Here is a 16,596-nt window from a genome sequence, read left to right on the forward strand (position 1 = left end):
GTGGACTCTTCCACCTTAGTCTCTCTTCCTCCCATCCCAACTGAAACTCTCTTCCTGCCCTGGCCACAGTGATATTCAATAAATTCAAGTTCCCCAACTTGGCTTCTTCCTTCTCTCTTCTGGGCTGTTCTCTCTGGAATGCCCTCTCTCCCTGTCCCTCCACAAACCTGCCGCTGGTTAACCCCGACTCAACTTTCAGGATCCAACCTAGATCCATTCCATGACCAGCCATCCCAGCCCAAGGCCTGCACAGGTCCCGCCTCAGCTCCCGCGGTCCTCTGTGCTCTCCTGCCTCAGCACAACACACCCTGTGATGTAAGTACCTGTTGTTCTCTGTCTCTCGTGCTAGTCTGGAAAAGCCCTCAGAGTAAGTGGTCTGTGTCTCTGACTCTGTCCTCACTGTGCAGCCCTGCTGGCTGGCACATGGCAGGCATTCAATAGATGCTTGATGAATAAACAAATACACATGATTAATTGATCAAAGTGTTAAAACTATGAAGTCTAGACCTGCCCTCTTCTGGTTCACACCAAGAATGAGTTCATCAAAAATTCCCCCACCAAATGATTTCTCCTGGTCCTTGCTGGCACTTGCACAGAACCCATTTACCTTCACACAAAGGCAGTAAGGCCGACACCAGGGCAAACCAGGCCCTCAGGACACTGCCACATCCCAGACATAGCTCTGCCTCTCTGGCCCCTGCCCCTGTTCCAACCCAACCCCAGGGAGGTGGGCAGAGAGAATGAGCGGAGAAATATAGGGTCAGGGTGGAGTCAGGCTCAAGAAACATCTGTATAAACACTGTCTTGTTCATTTCAATAAAACTGAACTACAGAATCATTCCTCTCAATGTTCCAGGGGAGAAATTGAGGAACAGACAGGTTAAGTGGCTCCCTCAACGAGACATCAAATCCACGGAAGAGAAAAAACAGCTCCCTAACATCCTAGAAATTTCACCCCAAAGCACAGACTTCAGCCTGGATTGTCAGAATCATAGCCAGGGAAGCTGGGTATCCATAGCACAACGGATTTTTCCCCCTCTTCTTTCTTTCTTTTAAATATCATGGGTGAGGAGGAAACACCGGATCTGAAGGTTTATTTACCATTCCTTAGCCTGACCTTCCAGGAAGAATGTCACTAATGAGAAACAATCTACTTGGGCTCCCAAACCCAGAATTTTCATAGGGATCAATTTAGGATTTCAGAGTCTAAACAGGTCAAGAGTAATACTGACTGTCTTCCCTTCGAAGAAAAAAAAAGTGAGTGAGTTTTTCCTGTCTGGGAGGAAGTTTTGTAAATGTCAAACAAATGTCAGATCTGAGGTTACATCTTTCCCGTTGTTCTGACCCCTTTGGGATGTCCACTGGGAGCAACGCAGAGCATTTACCTCCATGTGGTACAGGCTGAGGGAAGTCAAAAATGAAAGGAAAGGGGTGGTTGGTTACTTATGTTTCAAGAACTGACCTTACTGGGCGGGCTGAGGCTGGAAGCCAGGAACTCCACCCTCGAGATCAGGTTCCGTGCTAATTCACAGCTGAATGAAGATTCTGTCATTGTGGAGGAGACATTTCAACCCCAGCAAAGTGTACGCTCCATGAAGGCAGGGGTCACATCTGTCGTGCTTTCTGCTGTATCCCAGCACCAGCAAATGCCTGTCACATAGTAGGTCCTCCTCTTAAATGAATGAATTAAACAATTAGCCAGTGCAAAAGTTGCATCGAAACAGCTAATAAATATTATTTCCATTTTAAAAGTAGTTTTTCTTAGCAGGTGGAGAGATTTTTTTATTTTAATTTTTTTCATGATAGGACCTAGAATTATCAGGATCATCCTGTCAGCTCATCTCACTTAGTCTATGGACAATACATCAGTGACTCGTGAAATGCTATTGCGATTCAACTCGTTATTAAACAGCATGAATGGCGAACTCACAATTCTCTTAAAACTCTGCCCCACATCTGGCTGCGTCGGTGGGTTGTAAAACCTCTCAGGTGTTAGATGCTCTGTTTCATCTGGCCTCAACTTAGCAGAAACCACCTTCCACTTACTGTCCCCGCCGCCGCAGCTGGGTGCGGTGAATCTCAAATAAATTGCCACTTGGTGATCAGGAAGGCAGCAGAGCAGACCACTCTGTCCTCGCCTCAGTTCAACTGGCAACACCAGCTCAGCATGGAAATTGGTTCTGTTCAGAGGGTGGGCCAATGGCAGGAGGAACTCCTGGGCTTGGGAAGGGGTGTGGGTGCCTAGGTGTCTCTGCTCAGCCTCAGCCTCTGGCCCACTCAGTCTGGAGTCAGGAACCTTGCACCAATTCAGTGATGTAACCCAGACATTTGGGCTGCTGTTTCTGGATATCGAAATGATAATTCTCTCTTAAATTAACAATGTTCATCACATCCATTAAAACATAAGTGCTTCTCAAATATCCTTTGTCCATGTGGGGAACCATTTTTATGTGAGGAAACTGAAACTCAGAAAGGTTATCACCTGAGGCAAAACCCCAGGCTGTCTTGTCTAAACGGTTGGTGACGTTCTTCCTGTGTCATACTGGCATCTTCCACAGTAAGTGGCTTGATTACTTTGTTGAATAGAAGTGTCCTGAATTGACACTAACATCCTCCTAAAAGGTCAATCATATCCATAGCCCTATCCCAATACCTATTGAAAAACCTTAGTCCTGGGCAAAAGTGATCAACGCAAGTTGCCCGGAGCTGGGATCCACTGGATCCTAGAGAATGGATCCCTCTAGCGAGGCCAGAGAGGAAGCTTAACTCTGAGCTGAGCCTCCCTCTGGGCTGGAAATACCAGCCCCAGGTGCTCCATCTCGCTGCCCCGTCTGCAGTCTGTGATTAGGGGCCCTAATGGCCATAATGCCTCCAATGTGGTGTTTAAACCAATAAGGCTTCAGAGAAGTGACGGTATGTTTAATAATGGCTTAATGACTACTTGTGAGATGCAAGGCTTCTGGTTCCTGTTTGGCCTTGATTTACAGCCCAACTCGGGCTGAGGACAGCCAAGAAACCCCTTCTAAGCCCCCAGCGGAAGAGGGAGGTGTTCGCACCAGGCTTCTTGGATTCCTTTAAAAATTGAGAATTCAAGTAAAGTATGTTTGACTGCCCACATTCTCACTAGTCTCTGGAAGCATTGAAAATAAAAACAGCAAAACCCAGACGCAGGGACTCCTCAATCCACAGAAGAGGGCCTAGGGCCCTCGGGTAGTTCTTCGCAAACCTTAGGTAAGGTGGGGGTTGTTTCCCTTTTCAGAAATTCTAAGCTACTGCACTAGTCCTATGCTTCCTTTAGGCTGGGGAGACCTAACCCATAGGAGATGCAGTCCTACCCTTACCTCCCTGCAAAATGGCAGGCCTGGGGCCAGAGCTCTGAGGTCTGAGCTGAAGACAGCCTCTCTCCACTGGGTCCCCAGGCACTTCCCTGTCATTTGGCCACTGAAAGGCATTCGCTCCAGGCCTGCTGTTCAAATGCACAGCCCTCTAGTATCCTCCACCTGCTCCCAAGGCAGCCTCTGCTGGACTCTGTTCAGACCTGAGCTGCCCTGTCTGCTCCCACCCTGCCTCTGCTTCTGCAACCCACCAGGAATGTATAGAAAGGCTCTGCGGATTGACGTGGTCCAGCCTCCACAGTCAGATGAGGACACTGGTTGCTGGTTCCAGGACCCACAACTAATTAACGATAGGCCCAAGCTCCCCGGCCCCCATTTCCAAATCCCAGCTATCTCCACACAATACTCCCAGTGACTCCTCTCCCTGTGAGAGACAAGAGATCTTTAAGGGAGGTGTTTTTGCTGGATACAACGTTTCTCCCAGCAAACTAACTCCCTAACTCCAGCTAACTCCCAGCAAAGAATTAGGTGATCCAGGCCCGCCCCGACCTGCCCCCAGACTTATCCCAGGCTGATGTCCGGAGGCCAGGCCCAAAGCGCTTGTTGGGGATGGAGGAGGCAGCTGCACCCGCAACTCTCTCACCCCTCCAGGGGCCAGAGCCTCTAGGGTGGATATCAGGACCAAGGATGCTGCTCTGAGCAAGGGACTCACCGAGATGGGCAGACAAAAGGGACTCTGTCCTCGAGAGGCGGTGGTTCCCTCTCCGTCTCCAGGAACTGCGTCGGATATGGGGGCTGGGGTGAATCAGGGGGCTCCCGGGCTCGGAGGGGTTAACCCGCGCGGGGCCGCACGTGACGTGGATGGTTCCAGCATTAAGTCAGAGGCGCGGCCCCCTCCCCTCTCCCCCGCCCCCCGCGGCGCGCGCCACTCCCGGGGGCTCCGCGCCCCCGAGCCCAGGTCCCTCCCCTTTGGCGGGCGCTCACAGGCCGCGCGGGCAGCGCGAGCCCCGAAGCCCCGGCGGCCTGTGCGCCCCGAGCCGGCATGGACCCCGAGCGCTGCGCGCCTTTCGGCGTGGGGCCCGCGTCGGGCCCCTACGAGGCCGCGGGGGACGAGCCTCCGGGCTCCCAGGGGACCCCCGCCACCGCGCCTCACCTGCACCCCGCGCCGCCCCGCGGCCCACGGCTGATCCGCTTTCCGGCCTGTGGGCCCCTGGAGCCCTACCTCCCAGAGCCGGCCAAGCCGCCCGCCAAGTACCTGCAGGACCTCGGACCCGGCCTGGCGCTCAACGGCGGCCACTTCTACGAGGGCCCCGCGGAAGGTAACGCAGGGCGCGGGGCGTAGCGCGCAGCCCCGACCCGCTCCCTTTCCCTCCTTGGGCCCGCCTGGGCCTCCCCGCTTCCCTCTCCTGCTCGCCTGTTTCTCAACTTTTTGACCCTTGCGCCCCTCGCCGTGGCTCCCTCAGAAGCCGGACCGGCGTTGGTCCAGGCCAGGCAAAAGCCAGCGCGGTGCGGGAGGCAGAGCCACGCGTGCCTCCAGCAGCGGGAATGGGAGGCAGGAGGTCGAGAGAGGCGGCCGGAGCCAGGAAGGAGAGATCATGCTTGGCCAGAGTTGGGCTGGAACTGCCACCGACCCAGAAGCCTGGACCGGGCCCAGGGCCCGGGCGCCACGCTGAGCCCTTGGCCCCGATGCCCGGAAAGAAGCGGGGCTTTTGTGTCTGGCGCCCGTTTGGGACCCTGAGGCTGGGTCCCGACCCAGAGTGGCCAAGCGGGGCTCCCCCGAGGGCTGCGGCCTGTCCTCCGCCGGCCTCTCCTCCCCAGGCCCAGCCCCCGCGGGAAGGGCGCTCGCTGCGCGCTAGGCGTCGGCTGAGTGGCCGCGGCTGGTCCGGCAGCGCCGGGCCATTCTCAATACGGACTAACTGTGTTCTTATTTCTCAGACTAACCTGGCCTCCCCGTCGTTATGCACGGTATGGCCGCCCTTCTTGCAGTCTTGACTTCCTCGCACTGGATCGTCACCGCTGGGCCGTCGGGAGCAGCCCGGGAGGGCCTAACCCCTGGGCGCCTCGGGCTCCTGGGCCAGTGCCCTGTGCGCTCAGGCCCGTTGGACCGCACCGTCTCCCGAGAACTCGCCCGAACGCCGGGGCCTGGCAGGCGGGTCCGCAGCCCCACTGCCGCCCTCTGCACCGGCTGACCTGTGTCTCGGCGCCCGCGCCTGCCGCATCTGCGCTGCCACATCCCGCAGCTTAGGTCCAGAGCTGGATCCTGCGAGAGGGCCCCACCCCGCCTCCTCCCCGCTGGCGCCTTGCGGGCCTCTACAGAGTGGCCAGGCAGCTCTGGCCTTGGCCCAGCCCGGGCGGTGGGAATGTGTAGGGGAGGGCGGGGAGGTGTGTGGGGGTCAGCGGAGGAAATGAGCGAGTCCGCGGAGCTGCGTGTCTGTGCCCTTTGAAAGAGGCTTTCCTGATAAAAACCACAGTTAGGACTTAATGAGAAGCAGTTGGCCTGGCTCCTCTGATCCCAGCCAGACGGCGGCGGCCGCGCAGAGCCGTGAGCACCGCCGGGGACAGGTACCCGGCCTGGCTCGGCGCGCCGCGTCGGGCAGGACCCACCCGCGGGCTTGCGTCCCTGCTGCGCGCACCGGATCCCTCACGGACCGCGGGGGCGCCAGGACCGGCCCGGCGCCGAGCGAACTGCGGAGAGCGCTGGAGCAGAACGAGCGGCGGGGAGGAACCCAGCGACGGCGAGAGTGTCAACAACGAAATGCGTGGAAAGAAAAGCAAAGAGCGTAAACAACAACCAAAAAGAGCGAAAATGAATTTGGGCAAAACAACGCAGGAGAAAGGCGGGAACGAGAGGCAAACGGCAGTCGGCGAGCTGGGCAGAACGTAAAGGAATAAATGAAGAACGAACGGCGAGCGGAAGCGGGTAAATGAAGAAGAGAGGACGAAGGGAGTAGAAGCAGACAAAACGAAAGAAAAAAAGGACGTCCTAAAAGAGCAGAAAATAGCAAAATGAGAGCAAGTGGGAAAAGAAAATTAACGACTCAAGTTGAGCGGAGGACAGGCCAAACGAAAGGAGGCGCAGCGGGTGCGAGCGGAGCCCGGGTAGAGACCCCGGCTGCCGCTGGCCGCCCCGGTGCCCCGTCCGGAGCTCGACGGGTAGGAGCTGCGCCAGAGCGTCCTCGGCGCGGCGGAGCCCGGCTGCTGCGGAAGGACAGCCCCGGGGGCTCGGGCCGCGCAGTCTAAGTGGTGGGAAGTGGCGGGCAAAGGGCGAACCCTCCTTATTTCCCGGCTTTTAAAATAACGGGCTCCGAGCGTTCCGAGTTCAGACCGGTGAGCGCGCAGCTGCGCCCCATTTGCGGCGCGATCTTCGCCGGGGCCGGGAAGATGCGCGCTCGAGAGCCCGACGCATCGCGCTCCGCTCCCGCCCTTTGCGGAGAGCGCCCAGCCCTGCTCTGGGCCCCAGCCGCGTCCTGGCGATGCCAGCCACCCTCGCGCCCTCTGCGCGTGCCTGCTCTGAGAGCCGCAGAAACGCCTCGCCGGTCCTTCCTGCTCTGGCGCGGGCCGCGCCGTCTGTCCCCTAGCTTGGCTTCCTGACTTCGGAATGCTCCCGCCGCCGCTGACGCCCTGAGCCGGATAACCATAAGCGCCGCGCTCACCGACCGACCACGGGTCTCGAGGAGAGTTCCAAGTAATCGCCCCAGGTTGAGGTCTCTGGGCCAAGGCGGGGATCCTCTCGGGAGAGCACCAAGGCCCCCCTGGGGTCCTGCATACGACGTTTATGTCCACACCGGCTTTAGATCTTCAGCGAGAGCTTCGGGAGCCCAGGCCTCAGCGAGCTCTGCGGGTCGTTTGGGACACGCGCCGCGCGGAGCAAGGCTGCCACGAAAGCTGAGAGCCGGGTGGTTGGTCCTGCGGTCCCTATGGACGCCATCCGTGGGGGCAGTGGGGCTCCTGTAGGCGGCGAGCGGTTCTGCTCCCGGGCTGCAGTGGCTTCGAAGCCGCCGCTAGTAGGGGCTCTGACCGCCCCCGGAGTCGGGGAGTGCCGAGGGCAGGAGAGCCTAGTTAGCATCAGCGACAGCACTCCCGTGCCGCCTCAGAGGTCCTTGTCCTGGCTCCTGTCTTTCAGGCCCGACAGACTGCTGCTCTGGTTCTGCAGGTGTGCAGGCCCTGGACACCGGGTGGCTGAGCCCCAGGCTACCAATCTCCAACATGAGCAATCCCCCTTAACCACCCAGAGTCCCCGCCGGGTGCGAGTGACTCCTACACACAGCCTGTACACACCTTGGACGTGCCCCCCTCCTTACAGCACTTCCTTCCCCTTACAGGCTTAGATGCCAACTGCTGGTGTTGGTTCCTGCTCTGCCTTTCCCTGATCGCTGCCCCCCATTTATCCCACCTCCATCTCTTTTCTGGGTCTTGCTCCTCAGGAGGCTGCTTGGTATTCTATGAGTCATGCCCCTGTCCCCCAAAGAGGGAGAAGGCCACTCTCTCCCTGGAGTCCTCCAAGCAGATGGAGGGGGTTTCAGGGTAATGACGATGAGGAGCGGAGTTCTCTGGTCCCCTGACACGACTGTAGAATGGGTGGGCATGGGAGGCCAGCAGAGGCCAGCAGGCTTGGCCCTCTTTTGGGTAGCTATTCTGATAAGTCCTGTTGCATTTTTACCCCTTACCCTGGTAGCTGGGTGGCTTAAGGTCAAGAAGGCAAGTCCTAGAGCTCCAGATCTGGTCACTTCCTCTGGGCAGATCCTATTGAGACAGACAGTGAGGGTCCAAGGGGCAGATGAGCAAGCCCCAGAGCTGTGGGGAGTCCTCTGCAGTGATGTCAGTGCTCCCCTGACCCCCATCCCTGAGCTACTCTCACCCTTTTCTGCCTGGAGTCCAGCAGAGGCTCCCTCTGAACTCAATACACCAAGACCCCTCCCTCTCAGGCCTGCTATGTGTAGGGTATCCCCTTCCAGTCTCCCTGGTCCCCCTGACCATTTTCAATTATTTGGTTCAACTTCCACAAGTCCTCCTTCCTAAGGTCCTACCAAATGGAACTACCCCTAAAACAAAATACTTTGGCCAAGAATGGAAGTCAGGTACTGGAGCATTTACTCCCCAGGTTGCACCTGAGTTGAGAAGCTGACTGGTGCCTGGGCTGTCGCTGTGCAAGCCCCGAGGGCAAGCCCTCCCTGCTCTCCCAGGCCTCCAGGGCACACTCACAACGTGGAGCTTGTTTCACAGCCTGGGTGGTCCTGGGAGGTCACTGACCGCCTTCCAGCTGAAGGAAACCTTACCCAACTTGTCCTCCACAATGCAGACAGGGATTCTTCAGACCCAGAACCCCAGAAGCCACTTTTCTGGTCCCATCCTCTTCTGACAGCTGTGATCCCATCACCGAGTTCTGGGCAAGAAACTGCCTCTTGGTGCCAGCTCGCTGGGCCTCCTGGGGGCCAGGCCCCTGCAGGGGATGGGCTGGGCCAGGGAAGGGGTTGTGTGAGTCAGTGGGGCGTCTTTGTGGTGTTGCTCCTGCCATCCCAGTGGACTGCTGAAGAGAGATTTCATGGCAATGCCACTGGAGGTCCTCACCAGAGCAAGAGGGCAGGGTCCATCAGGATGACCTATTTTTCCCCATGCCCCGGTCGGTGGGTCATGGCTGGGCTCCACTAAGCTTCCTGAGTGAGGCTTAGTACAGCAGAGTGGGGCTGCTTGGAACTGTTCCCAGTCTGCAATCACAGGCAATGGGGGAGCCATCAGAAACTCCTGAGGAGGGAGGGGCAGACAAGGATGAGAAGGATGTGTTAGGGGCTATGCTCTATTTGGATACTGGTCCCCCAACTCTCCTTCTGCAAGCATGGCCTATCTCCTGCCTCTCGAATGCTGCAGCTGAAGCCCTTGCCCAGACATCACAATTTTTCAAGGACTGAGACAATCCTTCTTGAAACTTTTTTGTCCCGTCTTGCCCTTCATAGCCCAGGGCTGGGGGATTTGACATTGGCCTGAGACTTGGGGTTCAGAGAATGAGGCACAGCCAGCCCAGCCAAAGGTGGGCTGAGCATCGCTGTCGGTTGCCTGCCTGGTCCTAGGAGCAGAGGCATGGGCACAAGGACATGGGAACCAAGGCCTGCAGAATCACAGACAAGGAGGCACTTCCTGGCAGGGGCGGGGACATGTCAACCACCCCATCCTCACCCCCTCCTCCCGCCTCTGCACTAGGCCCTACCACAGCGCCAATTCTGGCACCTCCACACCCTTTGGGACGCGCCACCACAGAGTACTTCCCTGAGATGAACCCCACTCCGGCCCCAGCACATCAGCCCAGACCACAGAGCACATGGTTCCCCAGGGCCCCCTCCCCTGCTGGAGGCTCAGCAGGCCTCCCAATACCAGGCTCTCATGGAGGGTGGCTGCTGGGAAGGAAGGGAGGAAAAAGGAAGGGGGAGGCGGGGACTGAAGCGTCAACGTTCTTCCCCCTCCCTCCATTCCACCCACAAAACCCCTTGGTTCGGTTTCCATCCTCCTTTTTGTGTTTTCCATTGCAGCTGAGGAGAAGGCCTCCAAAGCTGCCAGCTTCCCCCAGCTGCCCTTGGACTGCCGAGGGGGCCCCAGAGACGGGCCCTCTAACTTGCAAGGCTCCCCAGGCCCCTGCCTGGCCAGCCTGCGTGTTCCCCTGTCCCCGGGACTCCCAGACTCCATGGAGTTGGCCAAGAACAAGAGCAAGAAGCGCCGTAACCGCACCACCTTCAGCACATTCCAGCTGGAGGAGCTGGAGAAAGTCTTCCAGAAAACCCACTACCCTGATGTGTATGCCCGGGAGCAGCTGGCTCTGCGCACGGACCTAACCGAGGCCCGGGTACAGGTGAGGATACCTCGGGTGTGGGGCTCTTTGGCTGCCTTAACCATGAACCAGGCCGTGGAAGGGCTGGGAGAGGTGGGTGCTAGCACCACACAGAGCTGCCTTTCCCAGGTGCCTGCCCCCAGCCTGCCCCCTGGGCTCTCCTCTATGCCCAGCTCTGCTGCAGCCACAGGCTTGCAGCCCAAGTTGAGGCTTATGCATGGGTGTTGGGGTGATGGTCTCTTGGAGTTAAAAGACCTGTGTGGGTGTCCTAGCTCTGCTACCTACTAGCTGGCCAGGTGATTTGGGGCATGCCATTGAATCTCAGTCTCCATTCCCCAATTCAGGAAAAGAGAATGATAGTACTACCTACTAAGGAGTATCTTTGAGGATCAAATGTGTGACAGCATTTTGGAAGCAGTGAAATGCTGAACACATATCAGAGCGGCTCCCAAGGTGGCTGCCCAGAATGGGAGGGTCCCCACTGGGGGTTCTCAGGCTCAGTGATGCTCAAAGCCATCCTGAGCCAGCAGCCTTCAGTCCTGCCATCCCCCAGGCCCTGGCTGGGAGAGCCTGGCCAGGAGCCCCTCCCCACCCAACAAACTCCCCAACAGAGGTCAGGCCCCTGGGCTTCCTGGATGGGGCTGAGACCAGCTTCACATAGGATAGAGCCCAGATTGTGGGGCTGGGCTCAGGGGATGAAGGGATGCTGGGAACAGGGGAAAGGGAGAAGGGGAGGGAAGTCCATGTCCAAGGCATGTCAGAAATAGGGAAGAGCATGAAGGTGGCAAACAGGGGTGGGGATGGGAAAGGAGGCTTCAGGAAGAGTCTGGCCCAAGAGAAAGATGGTCAGTGTTGCCTTGCTTTGAACCGGCTTGATAAACAGCAGGCTCCCTGATGCCAAGCAGGAGGCCCTGGGAGAGGAGTTGGGTTTGGGCTTCTTGGGAAAGGCAAGGAGATTCCGTCTCCCACCACACAGCTCACACTTATCACTGCATGGGCCTCTCCAGACTCTGTTTGAAGGCACGGGGGTAGGGGCCGGCTCTGGCAGAATATGGGGCCTGGCAGGCTAGTCTGTCAAGAGGCCAGCTGCTGTCTCGCAGAGAATGCCCTACAGCTGGATTCAAAACAGGACCAGAGGGGCTTGGGCTGTTCCCCCTTCACTGCTGGGTCCTCCTGCTTCCATGTTCCTCCCCAGTGGCACCCAAAACAGACTTTCAGGACTGTCCCCCAGGGCTCCCCAGGGCCTGGGGCCATCAGAGTGAGAGCCCAGCATTGAGGAGAACCCCAGATTACATAAGTCTAGAACATGGAGTCTCCAGACGCCTCTCGGGTGGGATCTGAATAGCTGCCCCTATGGAAACTGCTTTGGGGAAGTGGAGTACAGTTCCCCCACTCCTCTCCTAGGCCTTCTCTCCCCTGGAAGGGTGCAGGGGTAGCCACAAGGCCCCCACACCTAGTCCAGAAGCTTCTCCAGTGATTGAAGTCCTAGAATAGGGATTTTTCTGTGACAGGAGCATGACACCCACCCATAAGCCCCACCCCATGGAGAGGAATAATAAGACCACACACGGGACAATGCAGAGGGCAGGTCCAGAGCGCGGGTGGGGACTCTGAGGGAGAACGGTGGTGACAGGGAAGCATTCCCAGTAAAGTGATCAGCTTCACAGGCTCCCGGCTCCTTCATCTGCCTGCAGAGGAGGGAAAGTAGAGAAAGGAAGGCCAGGCAGCTGGGCAGGTGGGGTAGTCATTCCCTGACCATGACCCAGGCCTGCTCTGGGATCTCTGCAACTAGGGGTTAGGGGAGTAGGGGTATGCCCATCTTCTTGCCTGCCTGCATGGGTGGGAATGACCATGGAGGAGTGGGGGAGTGTGAGAGGCTGGGGTGGGGTTACTCACACACTATACACACAGCTTTTTCTGTTGTGGCTCCCAGCTAGATGCCTGGAAAGCAGGTGGATGGTTTGGGTGTTTTTTCTTTTTCCTTCTTCTCCCCAAATCCCCCCAGTACATGGTTGTATATTTTAGTTGTGGGTCCTTCTAGTTGTGGCATGTGGGACGCCACCTCAGCATGGCTTGATCAGCGGTGCTAGGTCCGTGCCCAGGACCCGAACCAGCGAAACCCTGGGCTGCCAAAGCAGAGCGCGTGAACCCAACCACTCGGCCATGGGGCTGGCCCCCAATTTGGCTTGGTTTTGATATTGCCAACATCTAGCCCAGAGCCTGACACATTTATTAAATGATCGAAATACAAAATGCATACACCAATACACATACATCTAACAGTCGTAGGGCATATACAAAACGACAGATTATCACAGATAGGTACAAAGAACACAGATTTGCTACCCCTACCTGCCAAGAGCTCACACATGAATGGGAGAGACTGATTCCAAAACAGATCATGGTAATGGGACATGGCAAGTACAATGAGAGAGATGCCGGGTATCACAAAAGCCTAGTGGAGGGTGCCCAGCTCAGATAGACCTGTGGGGTGATAGGTAGCGCAGGCAGGGAGTACCTGAGCAAAGGCAGCAAGGAGCAGACAGCAGAGTGTTTCAAAGGCAAGCTGGGATAGGAGGCAGCTAGGAAGATAGAGTGGTGTTGCCTGGCAGGAGATGAGGCTGCGGAGAGGGGTGGGGTCAGCTCCAAGGTGCCTTGTTAAGGAGCTGGGCTCTGGGCTTGAGGTCTCCAGGGAGCCACAGAGGGTTTAAGCAGGACCAGGACCTGAACAGAAATATCTTTACGATTCCTCAGATGCCATGAGGTGGGTAGATTGGAAAAGGAGACAAAGCAGGGGGCAAGAAACCCAACACACGTGCTCTGGTACAGCTAGGAAGTGCCCAGGGCCTCTGGGGCAACGACACCCTTGCCAGGCTGGGGAACTAGAGTGACTCAGCCTGGGGGGTGAGGCCGGGGCGGGGCAGAGTGTGGCGCCATTAAACGGCTCTAGGCTTGGGCCTCTCTTGGCCCCATCCCAAGCTCCCCTGGCCCTGAGAAGGATGTGGATTTACAAACTCCTACAGCTCAAGATCCTCCAGCCTGGAGCCAGCTCCCCACCCCACAGGAGGATACAACCATCAGCTCTCTCCCAGCAGGCTCCTCTCCTCAGGGCTACCTTATCACCCCCTCAAACTCCCCCAACCTACCCCCAGGTCTGGTTCCAGAACCGCAGAGCCAAGTGGCGGAAACGTGAGCGTTATGGGAAGATCCAGGAGGGGCGGAACCCCTTCACTTCTGCCTATGACATCTCTATGCTGCCCCGAACAGACAGCCACCCCCAGGTGAGACCCCGCCCTGCCTCGAGTGTCAGGGCCTGGCTGTGTTCCATGGAGTAGCCAGCAAGAGTATGAGTTCTGGCCGTGGGAGGCCTGGAGCAGCTTTGGGGCTCTCTGTGACCATGGGCAAACTACTTCCTCTGTAAAATGGGCTCCTACCTGTCTCATGAAGGATGCATGCAGAGTTGCTGGCACAGGGGAATCACTGAAGAAAATCTCATTTTGAGAAGCAGCGGCAGGGGCCTCCTGAGATGCCACTTTAGGAGTAGGAGGGAACAGATTCTAGACCTGGGCCAAGTGGAGGTTTCTCAGAAAGTTTTGGAGCCCTAAGGGCAAAGAGAGCCCCTAGGGTAAAGGAGGCAGCCCCTGGGGCTACTCATTCATGAGCCTTCTTTTCTCTTTTCAGCTGCAGAACTGCTTGTGGCCCAGCCCAGGGTCTGGGAGCCCCGGAGGCCCCTGCCTCGCATCTCCAGAGGGCATCCCCTCCCCGTGCATGTCTCCATACTCCCACTCTCATGGGAATGTGGCCAGCTTCATGGGGGTGCCGGCCTCCCCTGGAGCCCACCCTGGCATCTACTCCATCCACGGCTTTTCTCCTCCCTTGGGGGGCCACAGCTTTGAACCCGCCTCTGATGGCGACTATAAGTCTCCAAGCCTCGTCTCGCTCAGGGTGAAGCCCAAGGAGCCGCCCAGCCTGCTGAACTGGACCACGTGACTGGCTGCGTGGACAGGCAGACTGAGCTGCCCACCCCCTCTTCCATCCCCAACTGCTCCCCCTACCCGAGTCGGGACACCAGAGAGAACACCCTGCCTCCAAGCCGCAGATGGCTGGAGGCCCGGGCAGAGTGGCTGGGGCCCTCAGGCTCCCACAAGGAACAAGCTACAGAGTCTTTTCTTTGTGGGGATAAGGTGGGGCTGCCCAGGAGAAAGGGGGCTTCAAAGCAGTTAGGCCTCTACCTACCCAACTCTCAGCCCTCACCCAGACTCTGGGCTGGAAGGAGGAAGACGCTGTCCTGCTTCCGTCAGACTTCGTCCAAGTTTAAGTGCCATTCCTCCAGCTGAAACAGCTTAATTGGCTCCTCATTCAGGGAACCCAGGAAAATGGGTCGAGGACGACACAGGTCGAACTAGGAGGAGTTCCTTGTGACTTTGGGGAAACCAGTCTTTATGACCACCGAGGGCCGGCTTCACTGCCCCCTCCCGTCACCAGGGGGCGCGCACCCAGTGTCTGGCAGTGACAAGGGCCTGGAAGCCCCAGGTCAGTGTAAAAGGTGCCCAACTCCCCAGCTCCAGCCATGCCTTACTCCTGCCCTATGACCCCTCCCCCAACATGCTATGGAGTCCTCTTCCCCCTCCTAGGGGGCAGAAATTCCACCAGAAACCACCAAATATTTGGATTCTCTTCCACGGAATCAAGCCAGAGCTATGCCACAGAAACCTTAAGCTCCCTTAATTTACTCATGGGATCACTGGATGTTGGTAAGAATAAAACAGATTTCCAGACTCTGAGCCCCTGAGAGCTCGGCCCCTACTTTTGTAAAGACCCCTTTGTGAAAAATGTGCTGCCCAGCATAATAATAAAGGTGGCAGTAGTTTTTTATATCAGGTGACTGTGTATCCTCAGGGTTTGGCACTTGGTTGCTCTAGGGCTGGTCTGTGCCTGGGGTCCAGGCTGAGCCAGGCTCTCCTGAGGGCCTGGCAGGGATCCTGGAGGCTAGGGGAAGGTGGGCCTGCAGCAGAGCCCCCAAGGCTGATTGCACACCATGCCTCGCCCTGCCACCTGCCCAGGGTCTCTGTGGCTTCGGCAGTGCAGGGAGGCAGGGCACAAAGCCCAGCTCTAGAGTTAGGTTCAAGTGAAAGGGAAAACTGGGGTGGGAAGGGAAGTGAGAAAGCTGAGGTAAGCTCGTGGCTGAACTGACAACTGAGGGGAGGTGGAATGGAAGACCAGGGAGGCCACTGAGGGCTCTGAGCTCCCCAAGGGTGGGGACCCCAGGGCAGTGGGGGTGGGGCAGCTCCCTTCCCCCAGACATCCCAGGAGCATGTCTAAGCTGTGAGGCAGAGACAAAAGCCAGGACTCTTTCTTGTGGTTTCAGAGTATTACCCATTCTATCCTTCAACCGTACTTTCTGCCTTATCTCCGCAGCCTGGAAGGCAGGAAAAAAGCAGGCCTGGCCCTCCCTCCCTCCCAGTAAACACAACCACATTGCTCAGAGGAGCACAGCCTCAGCTAGCAGCCCAGCCACCCCCACCCTGCACCTCCTCTTCCAGGCACAGAGAAGCCCAAGCACTCAAAGACACCAGAGCCATGCTTATTCTCCAGGAGGGTGCAAACCCCCAACAGATCAGATTTTCCAGCCAAGACAGTCACTGGGACAAGGCTCAAGCATCCCCTAGAGTGTCTTCCCTCTTCTCTTTCCTTCATTGGAGGGTGTGGCTTCTGGCGATTTCTCTCCCCTATACTGACGCTGGCCCTGAGGTGCTGGCCTGAGCCCTGTGTTCAGCAGGAAGGGAAGATCTGGGTAGTAGGGAGAGGCAGCCCCAGCTCCCTCCAGTGAACAGGACCAACCTCACCTAACTGGTCAATAATGAATTGAGGCTCAAACCCACATTTCTAACTCCAGGGATAAGACCACTGCACTGGAAGTTTCTTCACCCAGGGAGTAGCCAGTAAAGTTTTTCACTTTCTGTCCCCCAAAAGTTAGAGAGATGCAGAGAGAGATCAGTTTGTTCTACAGATATTTACTGAGTGCCCACTCTGTGCCAGGCATTGTGCTGGTGCCAGAGAAGAGCGATGGTCAAGAAAAACATGACTTCCTCTCTCTCACAACTTTTAGAAAGGCAGAAATGGAGAGAGGGAAGAGGAAGGGATCTGTGAAAGTCCAAGCAAAGGAAGCAGAAGTGGGAAGAGACAGATGAGAGAGGAAAATAAAGTCGAGCCAGAGATCAATGCAACAGGAGTGGAAGGGGCGGGCAGAGGCCAGGAGCCAGCCCTGTGCAGGAGGGAGGCCCTGAGGGGGAGGGCACAGGGAGGCCAGAGACCAGCTACTGGCTCCCATCCAGGGGCATCTGCCCACAGCTCATATTTTTCTGTCCAGTGACAGCTAAATGAAGAGAAAGCTAACTTTACAACCGCCCACTTCACACATAATGAATATGAATGGGCATCCCG

General features: G+C 57.2%; 2 protein-coding genes across 3 annotated transcripts in view; one reads left to right on the forward strand and one right to left on the reverse strand.

Annotated features, from left to right (window-relative positions):
• Positions 1 to 5,558, reverse strand: part of UBL4B (ubiquitin like 4B) — a 63,271-nt gene extending 57,713 nt beyond the window's left edge. The window contains exons 1-2 of one of the 2 annotated variants that reach the window (XR_011536749.1): positions 5,277 to 5,558; positions 1,463 to 1,672 (exon numbers count right to left, since the gene is read on the reverse strand). The gene's annotated coding sequence lies outside the window, so the exon portion shown is untranslated. Of the gene's footprint in view, positions 1 to 1,462; positions 1,673 to 4,047; positions 4,156 to 5,276 lie in introns of those variants that run through there. The other variant, XR_011536748.1, reaches the window with a different exon arrangement.
• On the forward strand, positions 4,331 to 15,027 carry ALX3 (ALX homeobox 3). The gene is made up of 4 exons (XM_070607867.1): positions 4,331 to 4,654; positions 9,857 to 10,173; positions 13,305 to 13,433; positions 13,834 to 15,027. Exons 1-4 carry the CDS (start codon positions 4,378 to 4,380, stop codon positions 14,140 to 14,142), a joined length of 1,032 nt encoding a protein of 343 aa, XP_070463968.1. The 5' UTR covers positions 4,331 to 4,377; the 3' UTR covers positions 14,143 to 15,027.
• Positions 15,028 to 16,596: the final 1,569 nt, after the last annotated feature.

Source organism: Equus przewalskii, unplaced genomic scaffold, assembly GCF_037783145.1.
Source record: "Equus przewalskii isolate Varuska unplaced genomic scaffold, EquPr2 ChrUn-13, whole genome shotgun sequence".
Classification (NCBI taxonomy): Eukaryota; Metazoa; Chordata; class Mammalia; order Perissodactyla; family Equidae; genus Equus; species Equus przewalskii.

Bases quoted from the DNA above. Each gene is read 5' to 3' on its own strand.
- ALX3 (XM_070607867.1), top strand. From the start codon at position 4,378: ATGGACCCCGAGCGCTGCGCGCCTTTCGGCGTGGGGCCCGCGTCGGGC. The intron at 10,174-13,304 runs GTGAGGATACCT...ACCTACCCCCAG, and splicing joins TAACCGAGGCCCGGGTACAG to GTCTGGTTCCAGAACCGCAG. The intron at 13,434-13,833 runs GTGAGACCCCGC...TTCTCTTTTCAG, and splicing joins GAACAGACAGCCACCCCCAG to CTGCAGAACTGCTTGTGGCC.